This window comes from Perissodus microlepis, chromosome 3 (genome assembly GCF_051167445.1).
Source record: "Perissodus microlepis isolate ML-2025 ecotype Zambia chromosome 3, ASM5116744v1, whole genome shotgun sequence".
Classification (NCBI taxonomy): domain Eukaryota; kingdom Metazoa; phylum Chordata; class Actinopteri; order Cichliformes; family Cichlidae; genus Perissodus; species Perissodus microlepis.
Genome location: NC_140463.1, coordinates 26,345,581 through 26,372,094, shown reverse-complemented (window position 1 = coordinate 26,372,094; position 26,514 = coordinate 26,345,581). Strand labels below are relative to the sequence as shown.

Below are 26,514 nucleotides of genomic sequence, written 5' to 3'. Positions count from 1 at the left end.
GTCTGAGAGAAAGATGGTTTTTTTATTGTTAAGCATCACAATGACATCATGTTCAGATTCCACTAAATAAAAGCAATTCTTTTTTCCATTTATCAGTGCCATTATTGATTTCTATATCTATTTACCACTAGTTTGTTATTTTGAAACATTATACATGCTGTTTATAAATCTAAAGCAAAGAGTGTCCTGTTATTTTGTCTTAGATGTAACTGAATAAATTTAACTAAAGTATTAACAAGCAAACCTAAAACAAACCCCATTATATTTCTTGCAGACCAAACACGGAGTTTTGTATTCAGCATTGCAACAAGCATTTAAATATGAAAGATTAAACTAATTCTTCTGCTAATTCTAACTGCTCAAACTTAGTGTACATAAACTTCACAAGACTGCAACAATCTTAAGACTGTCGAGTATCTTTACCTTTATTTTCTTTAAAAACTTTACAAGAAAGTGTTTCTTGTCCTCAAGTAGAAAACATGTTATTAGAAACAGGCTTACAGTATACTAGAGAAAATGAGAAATGGGTGAACCACAGTCTATTACATTACATTACAACATTAAGTTGTCTCTATACTCACATTCACTGTGAACATTTTGAGTCATTACCGTTTTATGCAGTCAAAGGGCATACAGTAAATACAGTAACATTTTAATCTGCAACCTGTTCATCAGCAAAGACAGTAATCTCTGAAAATCTCCTTTTCTAACTGACATCATAAAGTTCCCCGTAAGGTCATAACATTTGTCCCCAGTAGGAAACCTGTGGGTGTGTTCCCCACATGATGATAGAAAAAACTGGCACTACATTTGTGTTCTGTCACTAGAGGATTAATCATAGTGAAGTTAAACATAGTAGAAAACATTTATTCGTCATCATCGTCGTCGTCATCATCATCATCATCGTCGTCATCATCGTCGTCGTCATCGTCATCATCATCATCGTCGTCATCATCGTCGTCGTCATCATCATCGTCGTCGTCATCGTCATCGTCGTCATCGTCGTCATCATCGTCATCATCGTCATCATCATCGTCGTCATCATCATCATCATCATCATCTTCGTCATCTTCATCATCTTCATCATCTTCATCATCGTCATCTGGATCAATCTTTCCAGACAGAACATCCTCGATCCACTTTTCGAGCTCATCGGCTGTTGGCATGTCTTCGTCGTCATCCATTTCCATCCAAACGCTGTCAGCCTGCCGGTGACAGACATTTATACATTTAAAAGAAAAATTCACATTTATGCACATGGGCCCTGCATGGCGACTCATTTCCTTTAGGACAATATAACAGTTGTGTGTTAATGGCATGTGCTCGCCACACACATTAGACAATAAAGGACCCACAAAGTCTTCCCTTTCTTTCATATAGATTGCCTTCAGGGTTAATTTGACTACTTGTTAACAGTTGCTGGATGGGCAAGTTTCCCTCTCCTTTAACTTGTTACTTGATCTCCTCTACTACCCTCAACCTTGTTTGGTCATTAACGAGTGCCAGGAAGTGAATCAAAATGGCAAATTTAGAAACCATGAAACTAAACAAAGAGCTTACTATTAAGCTCCATTAAGAATCTGATTCAGCTAAGGCCTCAGCAGGACTGTTGTATATGTGTCACATTTGATACATTTTTGTTAGGCAATAACAATTATAGTTACTTTAAGAAAAGTTACTGTCAAAGTGCTTTAATCTTTCAGAGACTGTTTGGCAATGGCACCAACAAATAGACCATGGTGACGAGCAAATATTGTTAAACAATTAAAAATGAGCCTGGGTGGATTGATGGATGGTTAGCTACACATGAATTTTAGGGTTTTTCCCTCTTTTGATTATCAAAGCATGAGGTAATGACCATTTGAGTATCTCATGCTGTACAGATAGCCTGTTTTTTATGGGTTAGCTGAAAGTTTGCTTACATCCTCAACATCAACTACACCAATCTGAGGAGAAGAGAGGTCAATGCGGAAGGTTTTCTCCCAGTATGGAACCAGCTGAAAAGAGAAACAGAAAAAAGGAAAAGAAAAGAAAGCATTAGACAGAGTTTTTTTTTTTTTTTAATCATTAGGGTAATTGTTATCCTGTAAGTAGACTACATCAAGAACACAAATAATTTCCAATGTAGTAGATATGCACTTTAACTGAGAAAAATTCATACCAGAGGGAAATTATCAGGATCAATCCAGATGATGCTGAGGTTAGGGTTATCAGTGTTATCACGTGCCACTTCCTTGAGAATCTCCAGGAATTCAAAGCCATCTAGAGATAAAGAAAGGTCAGCTATTGTACCAGTGATACTGAAGTATGGGGTTCATATATGAACTTCGCACTGATTTAATTCATGAGCCATTTCCTCCCATCCACCCTGTGCTGGTGTGTTGGATAAGAAAAAAGGTGCTCTGGTGTCTGACCAGAGCTCTGCCAGCTGCAGCCACTAACCCAAGCCCTCATCCCAGGTTTCCAGCTCTTAGCCAAAGCCCTAGCCTCTTCTTTCTTATCACCGGCTCATCTCTTTTACAGCCTCTGCCTCAGTGTGTCCACATCAGTTCACCTGTTTAGTTCTAACACTAAGGCAGAAAATCACCTGGATCATCCTCCTCCGCAAAGGCAACAATGTGTTCTCCATCAATATCATCCTCCTGCAAGCGCAAAAGAGGTTCATGAAAGCATTTTGAATATTTATGCTCTACAATAACAACAAAATTAACTCTGAATATGATAAGTTGAATGTTTTGGAGGGGTTTTTTTTTATTACAAAGCAATCTCGGATCTCTTACCCAGATCTCATACATGCTGTAAGGCTCAAGTTTCCTCAGAGTGGGCCTGAAACATAAAACAATCTTAAAGTTTATAAACACAAAACAGTTTTTTTAGTATAACATAAAAATGACGAGAGTATTTTGTCATATATCACTTATATGAATAAGATGATGCTATATTGAAACATGACCACCACCATTATTGTAATTAAGTTAAAAACGTTAATTGTTTGACATTTAAAATGTTTATGTTTATGGTTAACAATGGACTTTTGCAAAAGATCATGCATATTCTAGCATAACAACTGCTTTAAAAGTTACTAGCAACAACAGTACAGTGCAGGAGAGTAATAGGAGCGACCACTAGATGGAACTGCTAGATTAGTGTTCAGCATGAGGACAAAACTACATTATACTACATATAAAACCACACACACACACATGGACTTTACTGCTATAATAATATGTCTTGGTCATCTCTGAGAAACCCAATCTAAAATGTTGGAAACACACAAACAGCCACATATATCCTTAAGCTCTTTATGTCAGTATCCCACCTATCATGCTGCTCAATGAATTCAACAATCTCAGACTCGATGTAGGGCTTTCCTGGAATAGGCACAGGTTCATCCATAAATGGCTCATAGAAATCAACCTCATTGATCTTCAGTTTCAGCTTCTTGGCAATCTGAAAGAAAAGAAAAACCAATGAACTAAGGTAGAAATAAAGTAGCACAGCAGTGATTTTTAAATGTTTTAGGCACTTGATACAAAGTAAATGCATACTATAAAATATATGGTACCAAGCTCAATTATATAACCTTAAAATTTGAAATTAAAATTGCTAAAATGTCCCAACATAATAGAAATACTCAATCAGGCAGTTTAAACCTTGGGGTCAAATGTGGCATAGAATTTGACGAAAGGGTGGAACTCCTCAGCAGCATCTTTATACTCAGTGAAATCTGCATGGTAAAAACAAAAGGAAAAAAAAAATTTCCACATTGAAAAAAAGCAGTATTAATTGCTTAGGGTCTTTTTGAGACTCAGCCTTTAAGTCTTAATTTTTAACATACGAGAAGATCTTTCACTCTTGAAGTAGCCGACAAGCCTGATGACCTCATCCATGTTGTAGAAACCCTTAAGCTCATGGTCGTTGCCAATGATCTCCACGGGGTCTTCAATCACCTGACAAAACAACAATGAAATGATGGAACTGTAAGTTCAGTTTATTAGCATCTTAAAGTTGGATAGAAATTAATAATTAAATTAATTTAGCAATCCTTTTAAAAGATAATACAACTGAAACATGCATGCACAACAGAAGTATCGTAAGAGGTCTGAAGTTAACAACGGTTGGATTTAAACATCCTTAATGAATGACAAGAATTTGCTTACATCATAAAGAAACTCAACCAGGGTGTCGGCGGCTAGCTCTCCATCATACTCAATAATCTCGTTATCGGCAAAGATGTAGATACTCTCCACTTCATCAAGACCTGGTGCAAGATATGTGTTTCATTATAATAATATTTAATTTCATAGATTTTTAAATCACATTTATTTTTGCTCTGGTGTAGCAATACTGTCAGTTATTCAACAGTGCAATACTGTGTACCATGTTTTAGGTATTATTAGGTGCTGTAACATAACTAAAACATTTCATTAACAAAAAAAAGAATCAACTGAATCAATTTGATGAGAGCCTTTTTTTTCTGTACATATAGTGACAGCATAAAGAAAGGCTGTGAGAAAAGTGGGAAACAGTGGGATTTCATAGATTTGCATTGATCCAAAGACCCTTAATTTTCCAGCAATGTTTCTGTCATGCTCACCAAGCTTTTTAGCAACAGCGGCATCCTTCTTTTCATCCACCAAGCCAAACCCAATGTCCTCATCATCAAAATCATCCAGAACTTGGGCTGCAAGCTATATAAAGGGATAAAGACAAAAAGAAATGAGTTGAGCATGTGGATGGAAAAAAAAGCAAATAAAGTGAATGTTGTGTGAATCTACTGCCATACCTAAGCTGATTATGCCTCAGTCTGATATTTGTGATTCATTGCTCTGACAATGGTGGGCATTTTTTAATCCCTGAACACCATTGAAAACAGATTTTTGATTTCATTTACACAAGTAAACCCTTGGCATTTCATCTCATTTTCAAGGCTTAAAGGCCAAAGCTTTGGATTGCTGCCTTGCACTTTCTCAATCTCAGTGAAACCAAAGCCAACAATTGACAGCCCTCATAGCTGGCAAGAGAAGAGGAACGACAGCAAGCTTTCCAGAAGAACAAGAGGGGCAGAACTTGAGCCAACTACGTCAAGGATAAGAGACGTCGCAACAGGTGTGATGGAAATAAGAGCAGCTCATATTTACTGAACATATACATGCACATACATATTTAAACAAACTGTAAACATACATCTTATTCTTTCTCTTCACACAAGTTCAGAAACCATTTCAAACATATACACTTTTCCATTTGTACTCACTTCTTATTTTTTTATTACATACATTACATTACATACATAACATGACGATCGACCATTTAAATATAAGGTTGCACTATGAAGTGAGTCAAAAGCATAATACAGCAGCCTGCAAAGCATCATTGCAAAATGGGTAGCATTCATAAGTGACAAAATGCTCCAAATCACCAGCAGTAAGAGCCGTAAACTGTGGAAAGCATCTCCTGCTTCACTTTAGAGACAATCTTTAGTGCCATCCATTCTTTTGGTTTCCCAAGTTCAGACTGAGTAGCTTATGTCTGAGTTGTCTTTTTTTTTTCAAGGCTAATTTCTCCCAAATCAGTAAAAACAAAAACACTTATGCACTCTTTCTTAGTCTATGGATGCTAAGAGTTTTCAAAGTAGCTTCCACAAGTCGGATTATCCCAGAACAAAACCTCCATAGCACTGCATCATGTTTTTGCCACTTTATTTTACACAATTTATACTGAGAGGATATTGTTATAAACATTGAAGAAAAGCAGCATGGTTAGCTTTAGCTATATTAGCTTAAGCAGTTTGCCAGGCATTAATCTAGGCTAAACTAGCCACCTGCTAGCAAAACATGATACAATTGGTACTGGCCTTTATCTGTTTAAAAGTAATTATCATCTCAAAATGCTTTTTTTTCTTTAAGAAATAAATTTATTTGATTTATTCTCCACCAATGAACAATTGAAACAATTTGTGTTAAATAAAACCTCACCTGCACGCTTCACTGCACCTGCATGCTGTTTTCTAACTATTTTGAGGTACAGCTCATTAGTTTTAATTTTAATGTGTCTTCACAAACTAAATACTATAAAGAGTTGTATGAAAAATTAAACAACATTATTTTTTTAATGATTTGGGTGAAGTAGTCCCTTGTTGCCGATGGTTGCATTGCTGTATAGATAAATAGGCAGGAGGATGGATGGACATGTTAGAGTTTAATGAACAGATCAAGCTTTTAAACGAGTATACACTTACTTTTCAGAAACGTGAAGTTAAACTTGCACAGCCCAAGCTGCTGCTGCTGCTGCTGGACTTTTTTTGGTCTGTGGTGCATGTTGTAACGTCACATGATCAGTCAACGAGTAGAAGAATTGGAACAATCAGCAGATACTTCAGCAGCAGAGAAATCCTTATTTCACAGCCCAGCTTTGAAACACTTGACACAAGAGGCAGACCTTAACATACCTGATAGATAAATGCTGCTTGACTTGTGATCAACTGCAAGAAGAAGTAATGCTTTAGGGGAATGCACAGTGTCTTGATTTACAGCAAATTGGAAAGGCCCTCACTGCACACAGAAGGCTTACACTGAGCTTATTCAAAGGACTATCATGACCTAAGGACTTCATGCACAAATTTACTCCAAGTACTGAAATACTGACCCTGCAAATTAAAAAAAATAATAACTAAGTGGAACTACTACATTCAATTATTGAATGGTTTATTTTATTCCATTCCAAGTGGCAACCTCTGGAGATGAAAAAGTCCAAAAGTGCACAAAACTAGTTCCTCGTGGTAACTACACACTCTACTTTCCATTCCAGATATACACTATATGGACAAAAGTACTTGTCCACCTACATATTACGCCTACAGGAGACACTCAGCCATGGAAATATATGCCATGACAGTGCATGCTACAATGTTAATGCCAGAAGAGGTTTGCAACTCTGCAGTTATATGAATCAGCAGAGTGTTGGTATATAGATACTATGCACTTCAGCACTCAGTGACCCTGCTTTGTAACTTCCTTACAGCTTCCACTCTTCAATAAAACAGCTTACAGTTGATTGTGGAATATCTAAGAGGAAAGACATTTTAAGAACTGATTTTTTGTGAATCCTACATTTAAAGTCAATCACTTCTGGTTCCAAAAATGCCAACATGCCAAACGTGTGGCTTGAAAATAGTAAGTCACAAATTAGTGGTGGCATCTGATGTTTTTTTATTTGAGAAATTTCTGTTTGAGCATAATACAGTATTACATTTTACTTTTTTATATTCAAATATAGAGTTTTATAAGGCAATCTGAATTAAAGTAGCTTTAATAAACAACAGTATCAGAAGTCATTTATCACAAGAGGCCCTGAAGTATAATAGATTATATTCTGGGTGCTTGCTGTGGGGAGAGAAGGCAGGTAGAGATGATAAATCGAAGAAGCTGATGAATAGAGGATGATGCACAAAAAGTAAAGATTTACTTCAATCATCCAATCCAATCAAGCTGACCAGCTTTGTCTTCAGGGTCTCATTTCTTTTCTAGTGTCAAGATCACCCCTTTTCCATCTTGAGATATATATGTATTTTTTATATATCTCACCTCACTTCACCCCTACTTATCTGTTCCCTTGCTATCATCCAACCCATGCTGAAATCTGAGTGCGCGAAGCCAAGTTAGAGGTCAGCAGCGTAATTACTTGGCTCCATCTGCTAATGCCCAGTCACAGTCGGCTTGTCACGTGATCCCAATGAGGAAGAGCACCAAGGTGAGTTGTCAAAAACATGCTCTGGCTCCCTGCTGCGCTTGGCTGTGGCATCAAATGCTGAGAAATGATTGAGAGCATAGACTGTACAGTGCAGTAGAGGATCACATTTCGTCCAATATACAACTGTCCACCTGCCTACTCTGATTATGCTAGCAGGTTAGCCTGCTAGCATCATCAGTGTGAGTGGAAGATGTTTGTACTACTGAGAAACCCTTGTAAAATTGCATCAGTTGTACATAATGCAAAACTCAACTGCACAAATTTAGCATCAAAGCTTATATATGCATTCATGAAATTATTTCGTATTTCACAAGAAATTTGTAAATAGTCATTTGTGTCAAAAGCAGCCAATGGTGGTTTGGGCATCTGGCTAGGATCCCATTGGAGGGTTTCCAGAAATGCCCAGTTGGAAGCCGACCCTGGAGCAGACGGAGAACTCGCCGGAGAAATAGATATCTCATCTGACCTCAGCATCCCCCACAAGAAGGAACTGGAAAATTTTGCTGACATCTCAATCAATCAATCAATCAAGGCTTTATTCGCCACGTGCAGGTTGCCCTGCAGTGAAATAGGACCCCCCGACCTTACACACACAACACAGACATCACATAGGGATACAGGTCGGAGATCGGTAGCGTTACAGAAAAAAAACAAAACACTGAAATATACACTACAATGGGAAAGTACAAGTGGAAAAAAAGAGACCTCTACTCATGCTGGGCTCCTGGGAGGACAGCATGAGAACAGGAAACAAAAAAACTCCTCTGCACATAAATGTCCACAGCACAACATTATGGAACACGTGACGAGCTACAGGGTCGGGTGGGGGGTGAGGAGTAATCTGAAGCAAACACAGCAGCCATCCTGCCCAGCGCTACCATTCCAGCGCGGGCTCAGACCCGCCGTGTTCCCAGGAGGGAACAAGCATCGAAGGCGTTTGGAAAGGGAGGGGGATGAGTGTGTGCATATCAGTGTATATGTATGTGTGTGCGTGTCCAGAGTTCAGCTGAGACAGTGTCCTTCGCCCTGCTAGGCTAAGTAAACAGTCTTCCAGCCAACCCAGGTGGCCTTGCATGGAATGGGAAGGAACAGTCTAAACACAGTCGTTATCAGGGTATTTTTGTTCGGCTCCAGCCTTGCGACCGCAGCTGGCGCCGAAAGGGTATCCGCATGAAGTGATGGTGCTTTTTACTTTAGTGCGAACAGTTCATATGAATTTCAAAGCAGTTCTACAGTCCAACACTGGTCTCTCAATCTCCCATTGGAGAGCCGCAAGCTTCTCCATACTTGCGTTCTGTGATGTTGTAATTCTTGTGCTCAAAGAGCCGATTCTGAGAACTCACGACAGTGTACCTCCCCGAGATGTCATCCAATTTACGCTCAGAGATGTTATTCCGGGCTAGCCCTTCCGAGATGTAATCCAGTCTGTACTCAGAGATCTTATTCGAGTATTCACGGCAGCCGTCAGCCTTTCCAAGATCTTATCCGTGCTGCACTGAATGAGCCCATTTTGAGAAACTCACACCTCTTCCCATCGTTTCAATCCCACACATCTAGAATATACCCTACTTGGCTTGCTGCCACACTCAACTTCAGATAAGCAAAAGATGAATGAGTGGACACAACACTGAAAAGTTTACAAAGTCTTACCCAACAAACGTGTAAAGTTTATCCAATTTTACCCAACACAGGACTATGTTCATAACACGGGGCTTTCCAGACACTTCACATATATCGCTAAAACAATTCAAGACACAAATTAGAAGAATATAATTATATTAATATGAATGCTTCCATCAATACACCAACACTATATGCACAGCATCTATCGAGACAGACATCCATTCTTTCAGTTATTTCCATTTTTACTTATTTTTCTAAGTTTCTCTATAATAAGTTTCAATGTAGGATCTTCAAAATGATAGTGGTAATATTATATTAAAAGTAAGCCACCCAATAAATCAGAATCACACATCTTCACCTACTAATAGCTAGGTGAAGTTATGTCCTCTATTATCTGATCCTTGTAAGATTTTTACTTACAATAAAAAGTGTGTTGAATTGATTTATTATAGTTTTGAGAGGTGGATGCAAAACAGTTTAGTGTCAGATCTATATCCTTTCACCTTGTTTAAACAAAGTATTTAGCAAGCGTCAGACATGTTATATGAAAACTGAGTCTTTCTTGAGATCTTTTATTATGTCCACCTTTAAATTTCAAGAGAAAAACAAGGTGTTGTTTGTCATGCTGAAAGTTCGCCATGCATAACTGACTGACTTCAGTAAAAAAGCTTTGAACTTAAGTTTCAGTGCAACAATGCCAGCATGTACTGTAGGTTTGTTCTGGGTATGTAAACCATATGTTATGTCATGGTTCTGGGTCATTTTGACACAGCATTTTGAGCTTCATATGTTTTGATGTGATTCTGTGTTATGGGTTATGTTCTGATTCTTTAATTGTGCTGTGTTGATTATTATTATCCTATGTTTTGGTTTCTGTTTTGTGTTTTCAGCCCCTCCTCTGTTCTGTGCCTACCCTGGTCCCACGACTCTGTGTTCCCTCTGTTGTCATGTCTGTGATGTCAGAGTGTCGGCTCGTGAGTCTGTGTCTGTACGTTCAGTCAGTGTACTTCCTGTTTTACTTTGGTAGTCTTCAGTCTGTGTGCGTCAGGTTCTGTTTTGGTGTACTCCGTCTTCGTTGTGTCAGCCGTGTCTCCCAGGTGTTTGCTCTTTGCCCTGTTCCCCTTCTGTATTTAGTGTCTGCGTCTGCTCCTGCTTGTCGTCGCGTTGTAACCTCAAACTCGCCTGTGTGTTCCGTTTCAAGTTCAGTTTCCAGTATCACCAATTAAAGTTGTCTGTTCTGAGTTGTTTGAGTCTTTAAGTTTACTTTTGCCTCCCTGAGTCCTGCACTTGGGCCCTTCAACCTGCCTGTCTGCACACAGCCATGACATGTTATCAGTAACACATTCGACATCATATACCCAGCATTCTTCTTCAGCCATAACTCAACCACAAATGTCATTCCCTCCTCCAGTGAAAGTTCATGAAAAGAGCTGACCTAGTTGCTGTTTCCCTCTCTGTCGTTGGTTTAGCTATGACTGAGACATTTTTGCTTTGCACCAGTGCATTTCTGGTCTATTCGTTGAGTGAAAACATGAGCACTTGATGAATCATATGTGTGTGTGTGTGTGTGTGTGTGTGTGTGTGTGTGTGTGTGTGTGTGTGTGTGTGTGTGTGTGTGTGACATTATGATGTAAGTCACTCAGTGAAAACCTAAGGGACACAAACCCAATCTCAGCCTGTAGCAGATTTGCTGTTAGCTTTGTCACTACTCCTTTAAAAAACATCAATGTTTGTTCCTTAAGGTTGATGTTCTAGTGAATACATTGTTACAGGGTTTTGTTTCCTCTCTGTTATATATGCTGAAGATACATACTGGCTTTGTCATAACGGATGCTGTTGTATGATAATGACGTTTAAGTAAAATAAATAACATTAATTCTGACAATGCAACAATATCATGATTCTTAAAAAAAATAAGAAAATGATGGTAAAATCAACAGGATAGTATACTGCAAATCGGTCTGTAACATGCACAATAAAAAGGCAGAAAACTAATTTTCTCCAGGCTCTGGTCTGCAATTCTAAAATTGCTTAATCTTTCAAATGAACAAACATTAAAAGCTTGTCACAGCAGGAATATTTCCCATTTTCCTGTAGAAGCTGGTGTCTTGAGATCTGTGCAAAATTAGAAGTTCAGCTGGTTTTCCTCCTCTCAGCCAGACAGTAAATTAGTAATGGCTGCCGTAACACATCAGGACGTTCTACACTAGACTGTTACATAACACTGCACCGGGGTGGTCATGAAAGATTCAGACACAACAGCGCATAGAAAACCCACTCTGACTTCCCACTAGCGAGCGTAACTGCACTGTTCACAAGGAGACAGTCTAGGATTTTCCACAGAGATAAGACTTTCAAAGCTACTGTCTTTTCAAATGAATAATTTTAATTAATACAATTTTAAACAATCTTATAGATTTCTTTTTTAAGTTTATTCTATTTTTTCTTCAGCTCAGCGTGCAGGAGAGCTGATGAAATGCATGGAAAGCTTTTGGAAACCTCAGAGGCACAGAAGCTGATTCCCTACAGCACACTGTGAGGACAGAAATGTCTGGGACCATCTGTGAATCTCCTGCATTTGTCAGGCCCACTGTGGAGAGTTAGAGAAGAAAAGAGAAAAACTGCACGTGTTATTTTACTAAAGCCATTTAATAGATAAGAGGTGTGCCAATGCAGCCAAGAGCGTCTGTGCACACACGATTGCCTTCCAGTGAGACACATACTAGGAACCATGATGTGTACTACTGAAAAATATATTTCACCAACTATAGCAAAAATGGTACACCTGCAACCATCTGCATAAATGATGTCTGTTTTCAATTTAACTGGTGCAGTAAACTATCCATTAGCAAGCATATACATTTTTATTTATTTATTCTTACACAAGAAAAAAACAGGAAAGGAAAAACTGATGCATTAACTGAGCATGCTAATTTACTGTTCGACTGTCATATATTGCTTGGAGACCTAATTAGAGCTTTTGTTAAAGTTATTGGTACGCGTGTGTTTCCAGCAACTCACAATGTATGCAGTGAAAATGGGCCATGGAATAGCTGCAACAAACTGCTCTGTTACCTTAAAGTATGCAGGGAGTTAGATTTGCCAGCATTTTTTTTTACAGTGCACCATCTTTAAAATACCAGAAAAGCTGTTGCAGACTGTACACTAATACTTTTAAAAAAATGTCCTCTACTATATATCATGAACTCCTCAGCACAGTGCTTTCAGTTGTTTGGTTGACATTACAATGCTGTTTTAGTATTTCTGTTCCAACCCCCATAAACAACATCTACCCAAAACATCTACCCAGGGTACAATCTGGACATGTCGCCAGTCTATCGCAGGGTAAACAGGACAACAGTTCACACTTAAAATTGGTCTATGGCCAATTTTAGACTCTCCTATTAACCTAACCCCATGCATGTCTTTGGACTGTGGGGGGAAGCCTGAGTACCTGGAGAGAACCCATGCAGGCACTGGAAGAACATGCTGTTCGCATAGAAAGACCGCGGCCATTTTAACCCAGGCTACCTTAAATAAGGTTGTCCTCCACCACGCACAAACACTGAAAACCGCAACACACATCAATTAAGGTCTTAAAAAAGAACTACAATCATCATCATAAAACTTCAAATTTGATGATTTCAACTTAACCTGACTGGTCAGCAAATAGTTGCTGGAGGTTGCAATTAGTCACAAACATGGTAAATGCACTGATTCTTATGTAACACTTTTCTACTCTCCTGGAGCACTCAAACATCCCAAACTGTCCCCAAAAAAGCTGTCTCAAAACTCTCCTTGTGATTGATTCCAGGTGGATTTATGTGGTCCATAGTTTGCATGAAGGTGGTGACTTACCAAGTAAACCTTCAGTCCTTCATAGCAGAAGATGGTCCTGATGCTTAACCAAGACATTTTAAAAAGGCTGTATGAAAACATGTGGTGCAAATCACGTTTTCATCACTGATTCACTATCACTTGGTGTTGGCAAGTTGGTGTCTTCCATACAAACTGCAGGTGAGAGCAGCAGAATTTTAGCAACCAAAGCAACTGCAAGTGAGATTCAGTGCCTCTTTGTGACTACACAAACCTCCATCAACCACATCAACCATTTCCCACTAGTGACTACACAAACCTCCATCAACCACTCACACAGTTAGCAGGGGAATCCACATTTTTCCCATACAGGCCTCTCTTACTGAATCCTGACAAATTTTACATTACCATAATTTCTGCAAAGACTAAAAAATAAAACACTGTATTATACTTGAAAAATATCAATATCTAGCTGTAATAATGTTTTCATTTCTACAGTGCTACATTTATGGTTGTATCTCCGCAATAAACTGGAAGAAAACAATTTCATACATGTGCTTTACTATAAATCATAAGGTAAGTGGTGAAAAACGAATGATATATTCCCTGAAAGCAAATTTACAGTTACTCGCACAGTGTGATGTACTTATGTACTTCTGCACTGTGCTCTCAGTCATGTCCTTCTTCAGGTCCATCACGTTGTGGAATAGAGATGTAAGCTGGGGTTTCAAGGTCACATAATTCATATTTAATTTTTTCATAGTGCACCTTGATCCCTCCCATTTCCCTAACATCCTTCTGCAATGAATAAATGATATGAAGGCAGGTGCACATGCAAATAAAAGAGGTGTGGGTTAAAGAATGTTTAGAGGATGGAAAAGGCAAAAATGTGCGTGTGTGTGTGTGTGTGTGTGTGTGTGTGTGTACGTGTGTGTGTGTGTGTGTGTGTGTGTTATGTTGAGGGAGAAAGAGAGGATAGCGTGGAAATTTATAGATGATTGTACACATGGAAAAAACGACTCATACATGAAACACTGCCCATGTCAGCGACTGGCAAGCTGTGTAGCATCACACTTTGTAACATGGATGGATAGATGGATGGAAGCAGTTAATAAAGAATTAAGCATAGAAAAATACATCTGGTTGTGTTATCTCAAAACTGAATGCAATCCCATACTGTTTTTCTTTTATTATGGCCAATTTTAAGCTATCTGGTAGAACAAGCAAATACCCAAAAACCCTGCCACACGACAAAAGTCAATAATAGCAGAGTTTCATTTGGGAAAACTGAGTTTGTTGGCATGAGACATTGCTCTCCGTTGCAGCTGCACTTCATATCCAGGCCCACTGTGGCTGACAGCTGCTTGATGGAGCCCTATAGCGATGATAAACCTGTCAAGTGGTTTTACCAAACAATATTGCAGATGTGCAAATGTAATCTGTGGAGGCTGTTTATGAAAATACTCAACGCTATTCATCTGCAGAGAAGGGCGTGCTGTCTCTGTGATTATATTCAGGAATATATTTTATGAAATCACATTAACTAGCTCGAATTTTTATACCTCAGAAAGATTGAACAGATAATTTAATGCCTGGTAGAGTTTCAGTGCGATCAACCCGAGACCAGTAGTTTATCATATTTACCTTTCATGAATAGACAAAAAACACATTATCCAGGTATCATATTGTACCATGGATCCTTGGGCCATATGCATTACTGACCAGAGAGCTGCATAGTCACGCCTGGGATTATTGAGAAGAGTTAGAAAAAAAATAGAAAAACAGACATTGCATAAAAGCTTCATGGTATATTACCACACAAGGCTGCAAAAACATCATTTTAACTCTTTCACCCCAACCAAATAAGGAGGTACACTCTTCTATTATTATAAACAACAGGTGGGTTTTGACATGGAACAAACTGGAGCAGCCAGAATGCCAGTCTCGCTGGCAAACAAGCATCTTTATCTATCAACACAGATGAGATGATGCCGCAGAATAACACCAAGGACAGTTCACGTATGCATAACTCCTGTCGTATCCAATGATATCACATCTGAAAAATTAGTTCTTAATTTAGTATGTCTTTCACACTTTAAATTTTGAGACCAGGAAAGAAGATAAGACAGGATTAGGTCTCTCACAACTCAAAAGCTGTGTTACTCCATGTTACATTTTGACAGGTGTGTTACTCGTCACTCTCATTTGTCCCTATAATTTAGCCTTGAATTTGGAGGAATGACTCAGAGGCTGTCAGATTATCTTCAAGACTTGTGTGCATAGCAATTTATTGAAGATGATGGACAGACACACGGGACTAACAGTCCTGTGAAAAAACAATAGCCCTTTTCCAGTAGTACCTTCTTGGTTGGCTTGGTACCGGGTACTTTTTTAGTACCTATTGGCCTTGAGTTCCTAGCAATCTGAGGCAATCCAAAAATGTGACGCCAACTCATCAAATGACTGCTTGCCACTGATTGGCCAGTTAATGATGAGTCATTAAAGCGACTCATTTGAGAAAATTAAGGAAAACGAAGGAAATGGCTGCACAAAAACCCTGTGGTCCTCAAGTCTGACAAAAAGCCACAGACCGAGCAGCAGGTAAATCACCTCAACATCCTCCATTGCTGTGTTGTGTCACATGCAAAAGACCTTTCAGCTATATTCCAGTCAAGGTACTAAAAGGGCTATAAGTACACCCCATGATTCAGTAATTTGTAGAATTAACTTGGCGTAAGCATTTTTTGGATGACTTTGTCAGTCTCTTCCACTGTTGTGGAGGCATTTTTGGCCACTCTTCTTTGAGATGCTGTTTCAGTTCACTGAGGTTTGTTGCCATTCATTGATGAGGAGCTCTCTAGGAGTGCCACCACAGCATTTCAATCAGGTTAAGGTTTGGTCACTGTTCAATAATATGGTCACTGATTTAGAGGAGTGTATTTAACTGAATTTTTACTGATAATTGTTACGCCTTATTTTGTTTTTTATTCAACAGCTGCAGCAACAGTTGGTTTTTAAGGCTGGCCATTCAGATTATTTGTATTTTTTAAACACATGGCCCTTAATTTTAAACAGTGTGGGCAGCAAAAGCAAACTTCTGTTTCACTGTTGTTGAAATTTATTGCGGATTTCTATTTATATACACAAAGAAATTCACATTATTATAATTACAAGAAATAAAGGTACTGTCTTTTTGACTGACTCATTTCAAAAGCTGACATCCTACACCCTGTTTTTTGAGGAGAATTTATGGGATTTCTAGTTAATAAGAGACCAGCAGCTTCAATTATAATTTCTCAGTAGTAGCTAAGGTTAAGATGCATTAGTGGTGTACTATTAACCCAACCAACTAAGACCATTCAAGTGTAAGCCTGACTTATATTTGGGGGAAAGCTTCACCAGTCACTTTGAATAACAGTTACCACAGCGACAGCGTGACCTTTTCCCGGATCTCTCTGAGGATGGAAGAAGATTAGACAAGACAACTCAGAAGCCTCCTTCAAACGATGGAGACTTCCTGTACAATATTGGACAACGTGCCTTGTGTGCACCCATGTGGCTTTTTTTTTTTTTAGCTATTAATATAACAACTACTTATAACTTAATAATTCTATTCTCCCTGGAGAAACATAGAAGGAAATGAACAGTAAGTCTATTCACTCTTGCCCAGCACTTTATTATTCAGTTAATAAAATATGGTATTATATGTCTTATTTAATGCTGTTGTGAATATTTGTAAAATCCAGGAGGACAGTGCATCGTGTTTGTCAAGACATATAAAGATTGAGGTGATCGCCAAAGTCAGACAGTGTGATGCTGTTTGAATCATGACTGTCTGTTTGCATTTTTGTGGCAAATCTATGTAACAGTTGCTTAAATTCAGTCTGGAAGTTGTATCAAATTGGCTGGGAGATAGACAGCTCCATATACAACATTACATGCCCACTATGTGGATGGATGTTTATGACATGATTCAATGACCTTGGAAAAATCATGCATTTATTTATTTTAAATTATAATATAAAATATATACAATTTTAGCAGTTCATTTTGTTGTACTTTAAATATAACTCAACTACAGGAAAAGGTGATGTGAAATAAACATGTCACAGCTTGTTGGGGACTGATTTGATGACTTCAGGCAAGAGTGAAACCCCCCTTTTTAAAGTGAGAACAACCAAAGTATGCAAATGATCATCTCAGAAAACATTTACTAAACCCTGAAGCAGATGGGCAGCAGCAGCAGAAGACCACACCTGGTGCCACCCCTGTCAGCTAAGAACAAGAAACCGAGGCTACAATTTGCATGAGCTCACCAAAATTGGACAACATAAGAAACTTTAGAAATATTGCCTGGTCTGATCCGTTTTGATTTCTGCTTTAACATTAGCATGGCGTGATCAGAATTTGGTGTAAAAAACAGGAAGGATGGATCCATCCGGGTTTGTATCAATGGCCCAGACTGCTTGCATCAGTGTAATGGGATGTGGGATACTTCCTTGACACACTTTGTACCTCTTAGTACTAAATGAGCATTGTTTACCTTAGTATTATTTCTGACCATGTCCATCCCTTTGAGACAACAGTGTACTCTCTTCTGATGGCTGCTTACAGCAGGATAAAGCACCATGTCACAAAGCTTAAATTATGTCAAACTGGTTGAAGATGATAATGAGTTTGTTATGACCTCTACAGTCACCAGATCTCAGTCTAGTCAAACAGCTTGGAGAACTGGATATTCCCATTATGGATGAGAGCATATTGGGACAACAAATCTACATTAATTATATGATGCAATCATGTCATTATGAACTGAAATCTATGTGTATAGTTTCCAGAACTTTTTTAAATCTATGCCACGAAGAATAGGACAATTCTGAAGGCGAGTGGGTCCAGGCCAGTATTAGTGAGGTTTAACTAATGAAAGTCCCAGCTCCACAAAGATCAAAAGAGAAACTCATAAGTGAGGCAACATCATTAAAAGTTCTTGTGAATGATAACGAAAACTTAAACCCAACATGTATATTTTTTTATCGTGTTTTTAATAAAGAAAATGCTTATTAAGTCAGACCAGATGGCTCAGGAACAAATCCCTTCGTAAAAGGCTTAAGCACAAGAACAGAATATGAAAACAAAACTTTGCAAAATAGTCTCTAAAGCGTTAAAGCTATTCCAGACAAATTCTTTGTAATATGTTACTCACTGATTAAAAACATACCAATTTAAGAAAAATAAATAAATTGATGTCACTGATTTCTGAACATACTGAAATTCGGATGTTGTGGTGGAGTAAATCAAGAATGAAGGAGTAATTTGATGTGGTTCCTGCTGTTTTCACAGTTTACTTTCTACAGTTTACTGGATGGTACAAAGGGGACCATAGCAACATTGTCTGCAAAACAGAGAGCTGGTGTGTTGCTCAAGAGTGTGGCAAGAAAAAGACAATCTGAGCCCAGTGGAGAGACTGGTGAGTATGAGCATTTACAGTACATAGCAACCAAAGATCAGAGTTCAGATCTGTAGATGGACGAAGAGAGAAAGCAGAAAAACAAGTTATGATCAATGTTTGCAAAATTGCTTATGAATCTAAAGTTTTCATATTACTGGTGCAATTATTTTCATGTGTTTAACCAGCGTAACATTGAGTACTTACTCATTTTAATCACTGCTTTTGGTGCTTAGATGTTAATTTTGCTTCCCATCCGTTAGTCTTTAATCATATCCTAATGACTTCTGCTTTGTAATATTTGTCATAATAATGTCTGTCATAATAATGAGATATATTTATAGCTGTTGGTTAGCTATCAAATTATCACTTTTTATTCTTCTGTCACCTCTTTATCAACATATCAACAAGGAAAAAATGCACTTCCAGATTCTGCTGACGTGCTAATTAACTATAGCAGTAAAGTAGTAGATTCAGCAAGGACAATTCAGCATGTGCTACTCATCTATATGTGGGTTTTTTTTTGTGTAGTTGATTTTTTTTGGGGGGGGGGGTTGGGGGGGGGGGGGGGGGGGCGTTGTTCTTTTTATATAAGTAATATATAATTTGTTATGTATAACTATTTATTTAAATGACTTAGGTAGGTGAAGCCAAAAATGCCTCGCAAAAATACGAGATGGTTTCTTGAAAATAACTGAGTGGTTAAGGAAATTTACCTGTGGGTACAACTAGGAACTGCAACAATAATCAATAAGAAAAATAGTAACAGTAACAGTTGGCAAAAGTTTTGATTTGGCTGAGTTGGCAGAGTGTTGTGCCAAGTGCCTTCCCTGTTTTTGGCCAGTGTAACTTACTAATTGAAACACTGTAATTTGAGTTTTTTGAGTTTTCATAAACCATAGCTACTACAAGTAAAGGGTGTAATTTGATGACACCGGTTCTTTTTCGCAGACTAATGTGACTACAGCTGTGGTCAAAGGTGACATGTTGGGCATGTTTATGGAGTGACTGAGTAAGTCTTTGCAGCACACTGGAAAGGGCTGACTTTGCTGGTAACGTATTTCACCAGTGCGGTCATTTTTTACCAGAGTTTGTTTCCAGTGAGTGAATATCTTTTTGACTTGCTCTCTGGATTTGTGATGTGTGTGTATGTGTCTGTGTCGAGCCAGCATGATCTTCATATAATTTCCCACATATATGTACAATTGAGTGAGCTTCTTCACAAACACATGCAGCTAAATGCCATTCACGACATTCAGATAATTCTAGCATGAGTATAAAAATCTGTGAAACCAGCTAAGGTGTGATTGATACCAACTTCTAGTCCTTAAAGTGAAAATTCATGCTTCTCATTTGGTGTTAATGTCTGAAATCTATGAAGTCTATTTGAGCTTCCTGGAAATAACACTTTTTGTTTTCACTTTACAAAGACTGTGTGAAGCGATGGGCAGGTGGTCAGACGCACAAGCATGCACACCGTTTGATCAAGGAGCCAAAGTTTGAGTCTTATCTGAGATTATTTTCAGTTATACTTTTACTTGCTGCTTGCATTCCAGAGTGCACAGGTTATATGTAATACTTCACCATTTGCAAAAACCATCTATAGAAAATTGTGCAGGTCTTTTCCTTTGATATAATCTGCTAGCACACCAACTGTGTCTGCAAGACATAACTGCATTTCTATTTCTATTTAAATGAAGGTCATGCATGAAAACCCTAAATTAAACATAACTATAGCTTGACATTTACTGAAATTAAGATAATCAAGTCAATGTTAATAAAAGTTGTAATATATTTATATTTATTTTGTTGCAAAGCAGAAAGAAAGAAAGAAAGAAAGAAAGAAAGAAAGAAAGAAAGAAAATGATGAATAAATACATCCCATCATACGTGTCATTCCTCGCTTTTAAACAAAATTAATAAAGATCTGAGCCCCCGAGCTCTCCACTTTAATAATTCACACTTTCAGATTCATAGGTGGTAATGACCAGCTATTTTAACCATCCCCTTTGGAGCAGAAGGGGATGGTTCGTGATTGGTCACGACTGGCGGGAAGTCAGTAAGAGAGTAACAGTCCAGCAGGGACATGCTCCACTAAGCATCTCTTTCTCCAGCCAAGAAGCAGCACTTGGCACCACAGATAGGAAATTGATCAGATCCATTGACTTGGGTGTGTAAATGATGGTTTAACCCTCTCAGGCTCAAATTAAACTTTTTGTTGCTAATGCACAACCAAGTCCTGCAGTGGTACTTCTGAGTAAAACAAACTGTGTAAAAATATGTATGTGGGGTAATCAGGTTGTTAGTTTTTAACTGTTGCAAATCGGCAACGCCTGCCTTGAGAGGGTTAAGACTTCAGCCTGTGTCCAGGGGGACATGTAGTAAATGAGGGAGATGTAGTTGATGTGAAATATGGCCTTAAACTCCCACAAGGGCTTTAGCCTCTTGCTAAGCATGCAGCTCTGTCCCAGTCTATTTCCAGCGGTGACTTATGCAGTCTAGTGTAAGGTACACTGCGCTTCTGTAAGAAGACACTTCTGCTCTGACAAGCAAAAGGCTGCTATGGTGAATATACTGGCTGACAGCAGGACCCAGGTGCATCAGCTGTGGACTGTCTAATAAAGAGTTGTTCATATTTATTCACCTAATAAAAGTCTTCTGAGCAGACATACTCTCCCTCCTCCTTTGGCTGATTAGCAGTATCTCTGGATAATCTATCAGTAAGTGCCTGCCTCAGAGGTGCTTAAAGGAGAAAGGGCTCATTTACTTCTGCTTTCGCAACATTCTGGCTTTGCCTACATTTGCTGTTGCTGTTACATCATATGCCATGCAGATAAATGAGCATGACATCATGTTATCCCATAATTGATGTTGTTAGACTAAAAGCAATTTGTAATAGGTTATATTTGTACTGCATACAACATTTTAGGCTTAACATAGCTAGAGGTAACCTGTGTGCAGCATTCAATATGGTTAACCACAATATTTTACGAGAGACATTGTAACACACTGTTGGTTTTAAAGGAACTGCACTGCAGAGGTTTGAGTAGTATCTGTCTGATTCCAACGCGTGTATGGAAATGGCATATTTATGGAAATGGGGAGTCTCAGACATGAAAATTGCAAAGTTCCAGAGTGTGCTCTGCTGGGACGGATACTTTTTATATTGAACATGTGTCCCTGCATACATTGTCATTGTTATGTAGATGATACCGAGCTTTATTTATCCATTAATCCAGATGATACAAGTCAACTATACAAGCATGTCTTAAAGACAAAGGCCTGGATGACCTTGTATGAAATTCATACAAAAGTTATTGTTCTAAAAAAGGGCTTATTTTAGCTACCCTCTTATTCAATCAGAGGTCAACAAAGCAGTAGATCCACATACGTATTTTACACAATTATGCTAAGATGTTAAGTTCTTTGAAGTCTCAAACCAGGGAGCGGTCATGTGTTAGATCAATGTGTTAACCACTACCCTATGGGCCACTGTGTAAACCCTATGAGATCAAAAGGATTAATATTTTATGATAATAAAGGAATAATATTAATTTCTTTCCCATTTCCATCCACGTCATGGTCATGTGTGGGCTTGCAACCTGTCACAGAGCTAACACATAGAGACAAACTACTACACACCAATAAACCTAAACCAAAGCATGTCTATGGGAGGAAGCCACAGTATCCCAATGCAACCTTCACAGATGCAGGGAGAACACGCAAACTCCACCAGGTCGGATTCCAATCCAAGACCTTTCTGCCCTGGGGTGACGGTGCTAAACACCACACCGCTGTCCTGCCTCATTCCCATGTGGGAATTAAGAAATCTACAGAACAGGATGAGGCACAATGAAAAAATTATATATTTTGCAGTCATGACTATTCAGTATTCATGAGACTTTAATGTGTAAATCTCGCTGTTTTTTCACCAGATTTTTTGTCACTGTTCTGCCGTTACTTTTGCAAAACTCATATTTTACGTATTCCTACAATGGTTAGCATGGTTGGTGTAGTTTTATGAAGGCTGCACCATCATTTCACCTGAGTTTAACTTCAATAAGAATCCAACTCTCTCCTGAATGATGTAAGCAGGCAGCTACAGGGGTCAATTAATCAAGTTCAACAAATAATGAACAAATAATCATTAGCATCAACCATACCTAAAGGTAGCTGGATTAAATGAACAAGCTGCATGACACAATAAAATATAAATATGCCATAAGTGTCCACATGGACAGGTTATCCTGTAAGGTCTTCAAAGTTTCAGTTATTTCTGTGAGTTTGTGTAAGATGAGTACTCCCCTGCATCTTTTCCCCCACATTCTCCATTATGGCTGCCTCTCTGAAGCATTCGTCCATGGGCAACCATACTCGTGACATGCCAGAATTGAATGATCTATTAATTATTCAACTTGGCCTCACTGAATAATCTGTTCTTTTTTGCCTTTCTTCTTAAATGTCAAATGGGTAATACCACTCATCAATAACCCTAAGTGTGAAAGCTGTGACTGCATCCAGGAACCCCCAGTGTGGTGCCAAATTGCCCATCTGAAACCTTTCCCTCACTCCCCTCCTCCCACCATGCCCCTTCACACCCATGCACCACATATTCATTCAGTGTCATTATTTGGCAGACACCCACCTCCAGGGCAAGCTCCTCTATCTGCAACTGCTTCATGGCACTGCGATTCCCATCCACATTTTTGTGGTAGTAAAGCACCATTACGTCATACTTCTTCATGATGGACTTGTAGTTCTTGGCACTGAGTTCATGGACCCGGTCTTTGCCATCATACTCAGGGATCTCCAAGCCCTTCTCTCCCCAGCACTGGGTCCCCAAAGAGACGAAGACCCCTAAAAACACCCAGCACCATTTCATGGTTATCGTCACCTGTTCGTTGCAAGAACTCTTCTTCTCAATGCCCGGTGATAGCGGGGTAGAAGGGCAACTAAAATACTCTTAAAGAAGTTAATGTTGTCCCAAACACAACTTAGTGTCTTCTTCTTGTCCCGCAGGCTAGAGAAGAGCAGGCCTGACATTAACACCCTCCTTTTAAAACAGATTTGCACATGGTTTTGCTGATGTCACTAGCTAAAGAGGGTGGTACCATTTTCTGGGGCAGTAAAGGGGGCACAATACTGATCCTGCCCATCCGCAAGCCATTGGCTGTCTAAAATGTAGGAATGACAGTGGTGGGGTCAGTCAGGGTGGATAGTGCTCAGGAAAATAGCAAATGGGGGGCAACATAGGAGGAGCCATGTTTAGGCTGTAGAGCCACCTGTTTGGAGCTAGGGCTATGAAAAGGGAAAACAGTGTTGCTGGCTGTTTGGAGAGCTGCAGATACCATCTCAGTGTCTTTGAGGGCTGAAGGTATGGATAGAAGTATGATGAGAGTGGGTAGAAAAGAGAGCTCTAAGATGCCTTTCCCATATTAAGTTTTGCAGTGGAGACACACTCTTGCTAAAAATAAGAGCTCTATTGGACAACACTCTGAACAACATGGTGTCCACAGAGTCCACATAGAGGGTCAGAGAGTAGTTGTCTTTAGAAAAACAGAGAAAATGGGGACACTTGTTTGTTTCTCAGAAAAATAACCTTTAATAGTTCTCCAATTTTCTAGCCACCCTCCACAACTGGTGTCAGTTATATTTGGTTCACGTATTTGGTTCATTTCCAACCATTCCCAATAGGTGGAAAGTCTGGCTTTTTCTCATTGTTCAAACACCAGAATGAACGAATTGTACACGTTAGCTCTACTAAAAATGACTGCTTTGACTTTAAATCAGCAAAGATTACTTCAGCACTCATCAGGAAACCCCTTAGTATTTAAACAAATATGAGAGATTCTCTGTAGGAAGTGTTGACATAACAGGATTGCTCATGTGCAAAAAGTCCTGAACTCTCATCAATAAAACATCACAATTCATGACAGTTTATGTTTGACTGAAGACGGAGATGATATATTATATCTACAGTGACTGGCTGATGCATGAGCGTGCTCTGTGCACACTCCTCTGGCCTGTGCGTCAGCTATATTTGAATTGGAGCAAAGAAATTAGATTTAACAGAGGAGTGGCACAGAGAGACTCAGATACAGTGTGAGAGCATGTCAGCTATTAGTTTACAATGAGAAAGGGGAGAGGGTGGCTATTAATAACAGTTTGTAATATGATCACCCTTCTCATTCTGCCAGCATGGTGGGTCAGGCAGCATGTGTCTATTTAGATGCCAGTGAGGGCCGCTGTAGGGGTGCTGGCACAGCTAGGGCATCATCACAATGAGTTTTCAGATGTGAATATATTTGACTTCATATCTATTGGTGTGTGAAACACCCGATTTTCAGTTTATAAAGTAAGGAGTGGTGTAGAGACATTTTTAAATGTTGTTAAAAGGCTGACTACACTTAGGTATTGATGTTAAAACATTAACATAGAAGATATTAACATTAACTGTAAGTACATTTCTGTGTAAAAAGTCATGATCCACCCCTCATTTCTTTATATTTTGTGAGGAAAATGTGAACAGGTGCAGCGATTTATTGAAACATTGAACAAACATAGAAGTAGTATGCATGCAAAATACATGTACAGTTCGAATGAGCTTGAAAATCAATATTCAGCATGACCACCTTTATTTTTCAACACAGCCTTCTGTCTCTTAGGCAGCCTTATTCTAATTTCTTTAAGTAGTCTTCAGGAATAGTTCTCCAGGCTTCTTCAAGGACATTCAAAGCTCTTCTTTAGATGTCGGCTGCCTTGAAATGATCCCACACTCCTTAAGTAATGTTGAGGTCCGGGCTCTGGGGAGGCCAACCATGACTGATGGTGTTTTTTTCTATGTAGGTCTGCTTTTACTGCATTGGCAGTGTGTTTGAGATCATTATCATGCTGAAAAAAAAACAAGGCTGTTGCCATTCAGATGCTTTCCAGAAAGTATTGCATGGTTGATTATAATCTGACAGTACTTTTTCCATTTAAAATTCCATCAATTTAACAAGACCCAGCACCGCTGGCTGAAATGCAGCCCCAAATCATTATCAAACCTCCATCTGACCTGTTGTCACTGATTTTCAGTCCAGTTATTGTGTCATTTAGCGTAACTCAGCCTTTTCTCTTAGTTTGGTTTGGTTAGACACAACCTTGAGGTACACCTTTGAGATAGGTGAGGTCAGGTTCAGAACTGCAAATGATTGAAAAAGCAGTCAAAGTCCAGAGAATAACTTTGATAGACCTTCAAAGTTTGGCTCAATGGAAGCAAAACATAAATACACGAGGGGTGACTCAAAACTTTCTACTCTTCAGTATTGCTTTCAATTAACCAGTGTTTTTGTTGAATTTAACAAAAATGTAAAAGCCAAAGTTTCAAATTCGTTGGCTGTGGTACCTCGCCTGCCAAATACATAATGAGCAGTCTATTACTGTTTACAAGAGATCTACAGTAACAAAGCAACACAGTCATTAAAAATGCTTTAACGTTCCCACGAGGACGGTAAAATGCCAGACTCTAGCTAAAGGGAGACGTGTCCAATTTGTAGCGCGACGGCAGAGTAAATAATCAGTAAAATGCGCAGTAATACCACCTGACTGGAATATTCTGCACACAAACTAGAACAGGTGTTATGTAATACTAGTGCAGCGCCTGCTGGTGTGGCCGTATGCAGCTGTTGGTCACTGGCATCTCTGTGAGATCACTGGTGAGAGATGATGTCAGAGCATGCGAGGATTTAACGATGACGCCATCAACAGACTGTCACAGGCTCTGCACGTTGATTGCTTACACCCTCAATGTGAGACTACTTTTCACATGTGACACTGCACTTACTTTAGGTCCTAACAATACAGCTGCCTAGTCTGAAGTGGATCATCGAATACTA

At 38.9% G+C, this 26,514-nt stretch overlaps 1 protein-coding gene across 1 annotated transcript; it reads right to left on the bottom strand.

Moving 5' to 3' along the window:
* Window positions 1-189: 189 nt before the first annotated feature.
* casq1b (calsequestrin 1b) lies at window positions 190-23,650 on the bottom strand. The gene is made up of 11 exons (XM_084923743.1): window positions 23,283-23,650; window positions 4,598-4,691; window positions 4,161-4,261; window positions 3,839-3,950; window positions 3,654-3,727; window positions 3,320-3,450; window positions 2,781-2,826; window positions 2,588-2,642; window positions 2,162-2,262; window positions 1,923-1,997; window positions 190-1,205 (listed from the first exon to the last, which is right to left on the bottom strand). Exons 1-11 carry the CDS (start codon window positions 23,517-23,519, stop codon window positions 867-869), a joined length of 1,365 nt encoding a protein of 454 aa, XP_084779869.1. The 5' UTR covers window positions 23,520-23,650; the 3' UTR covers window positions 190-866.
* Window positions 23,651-26,514: the final 2,864 nt, after the last annotated feature.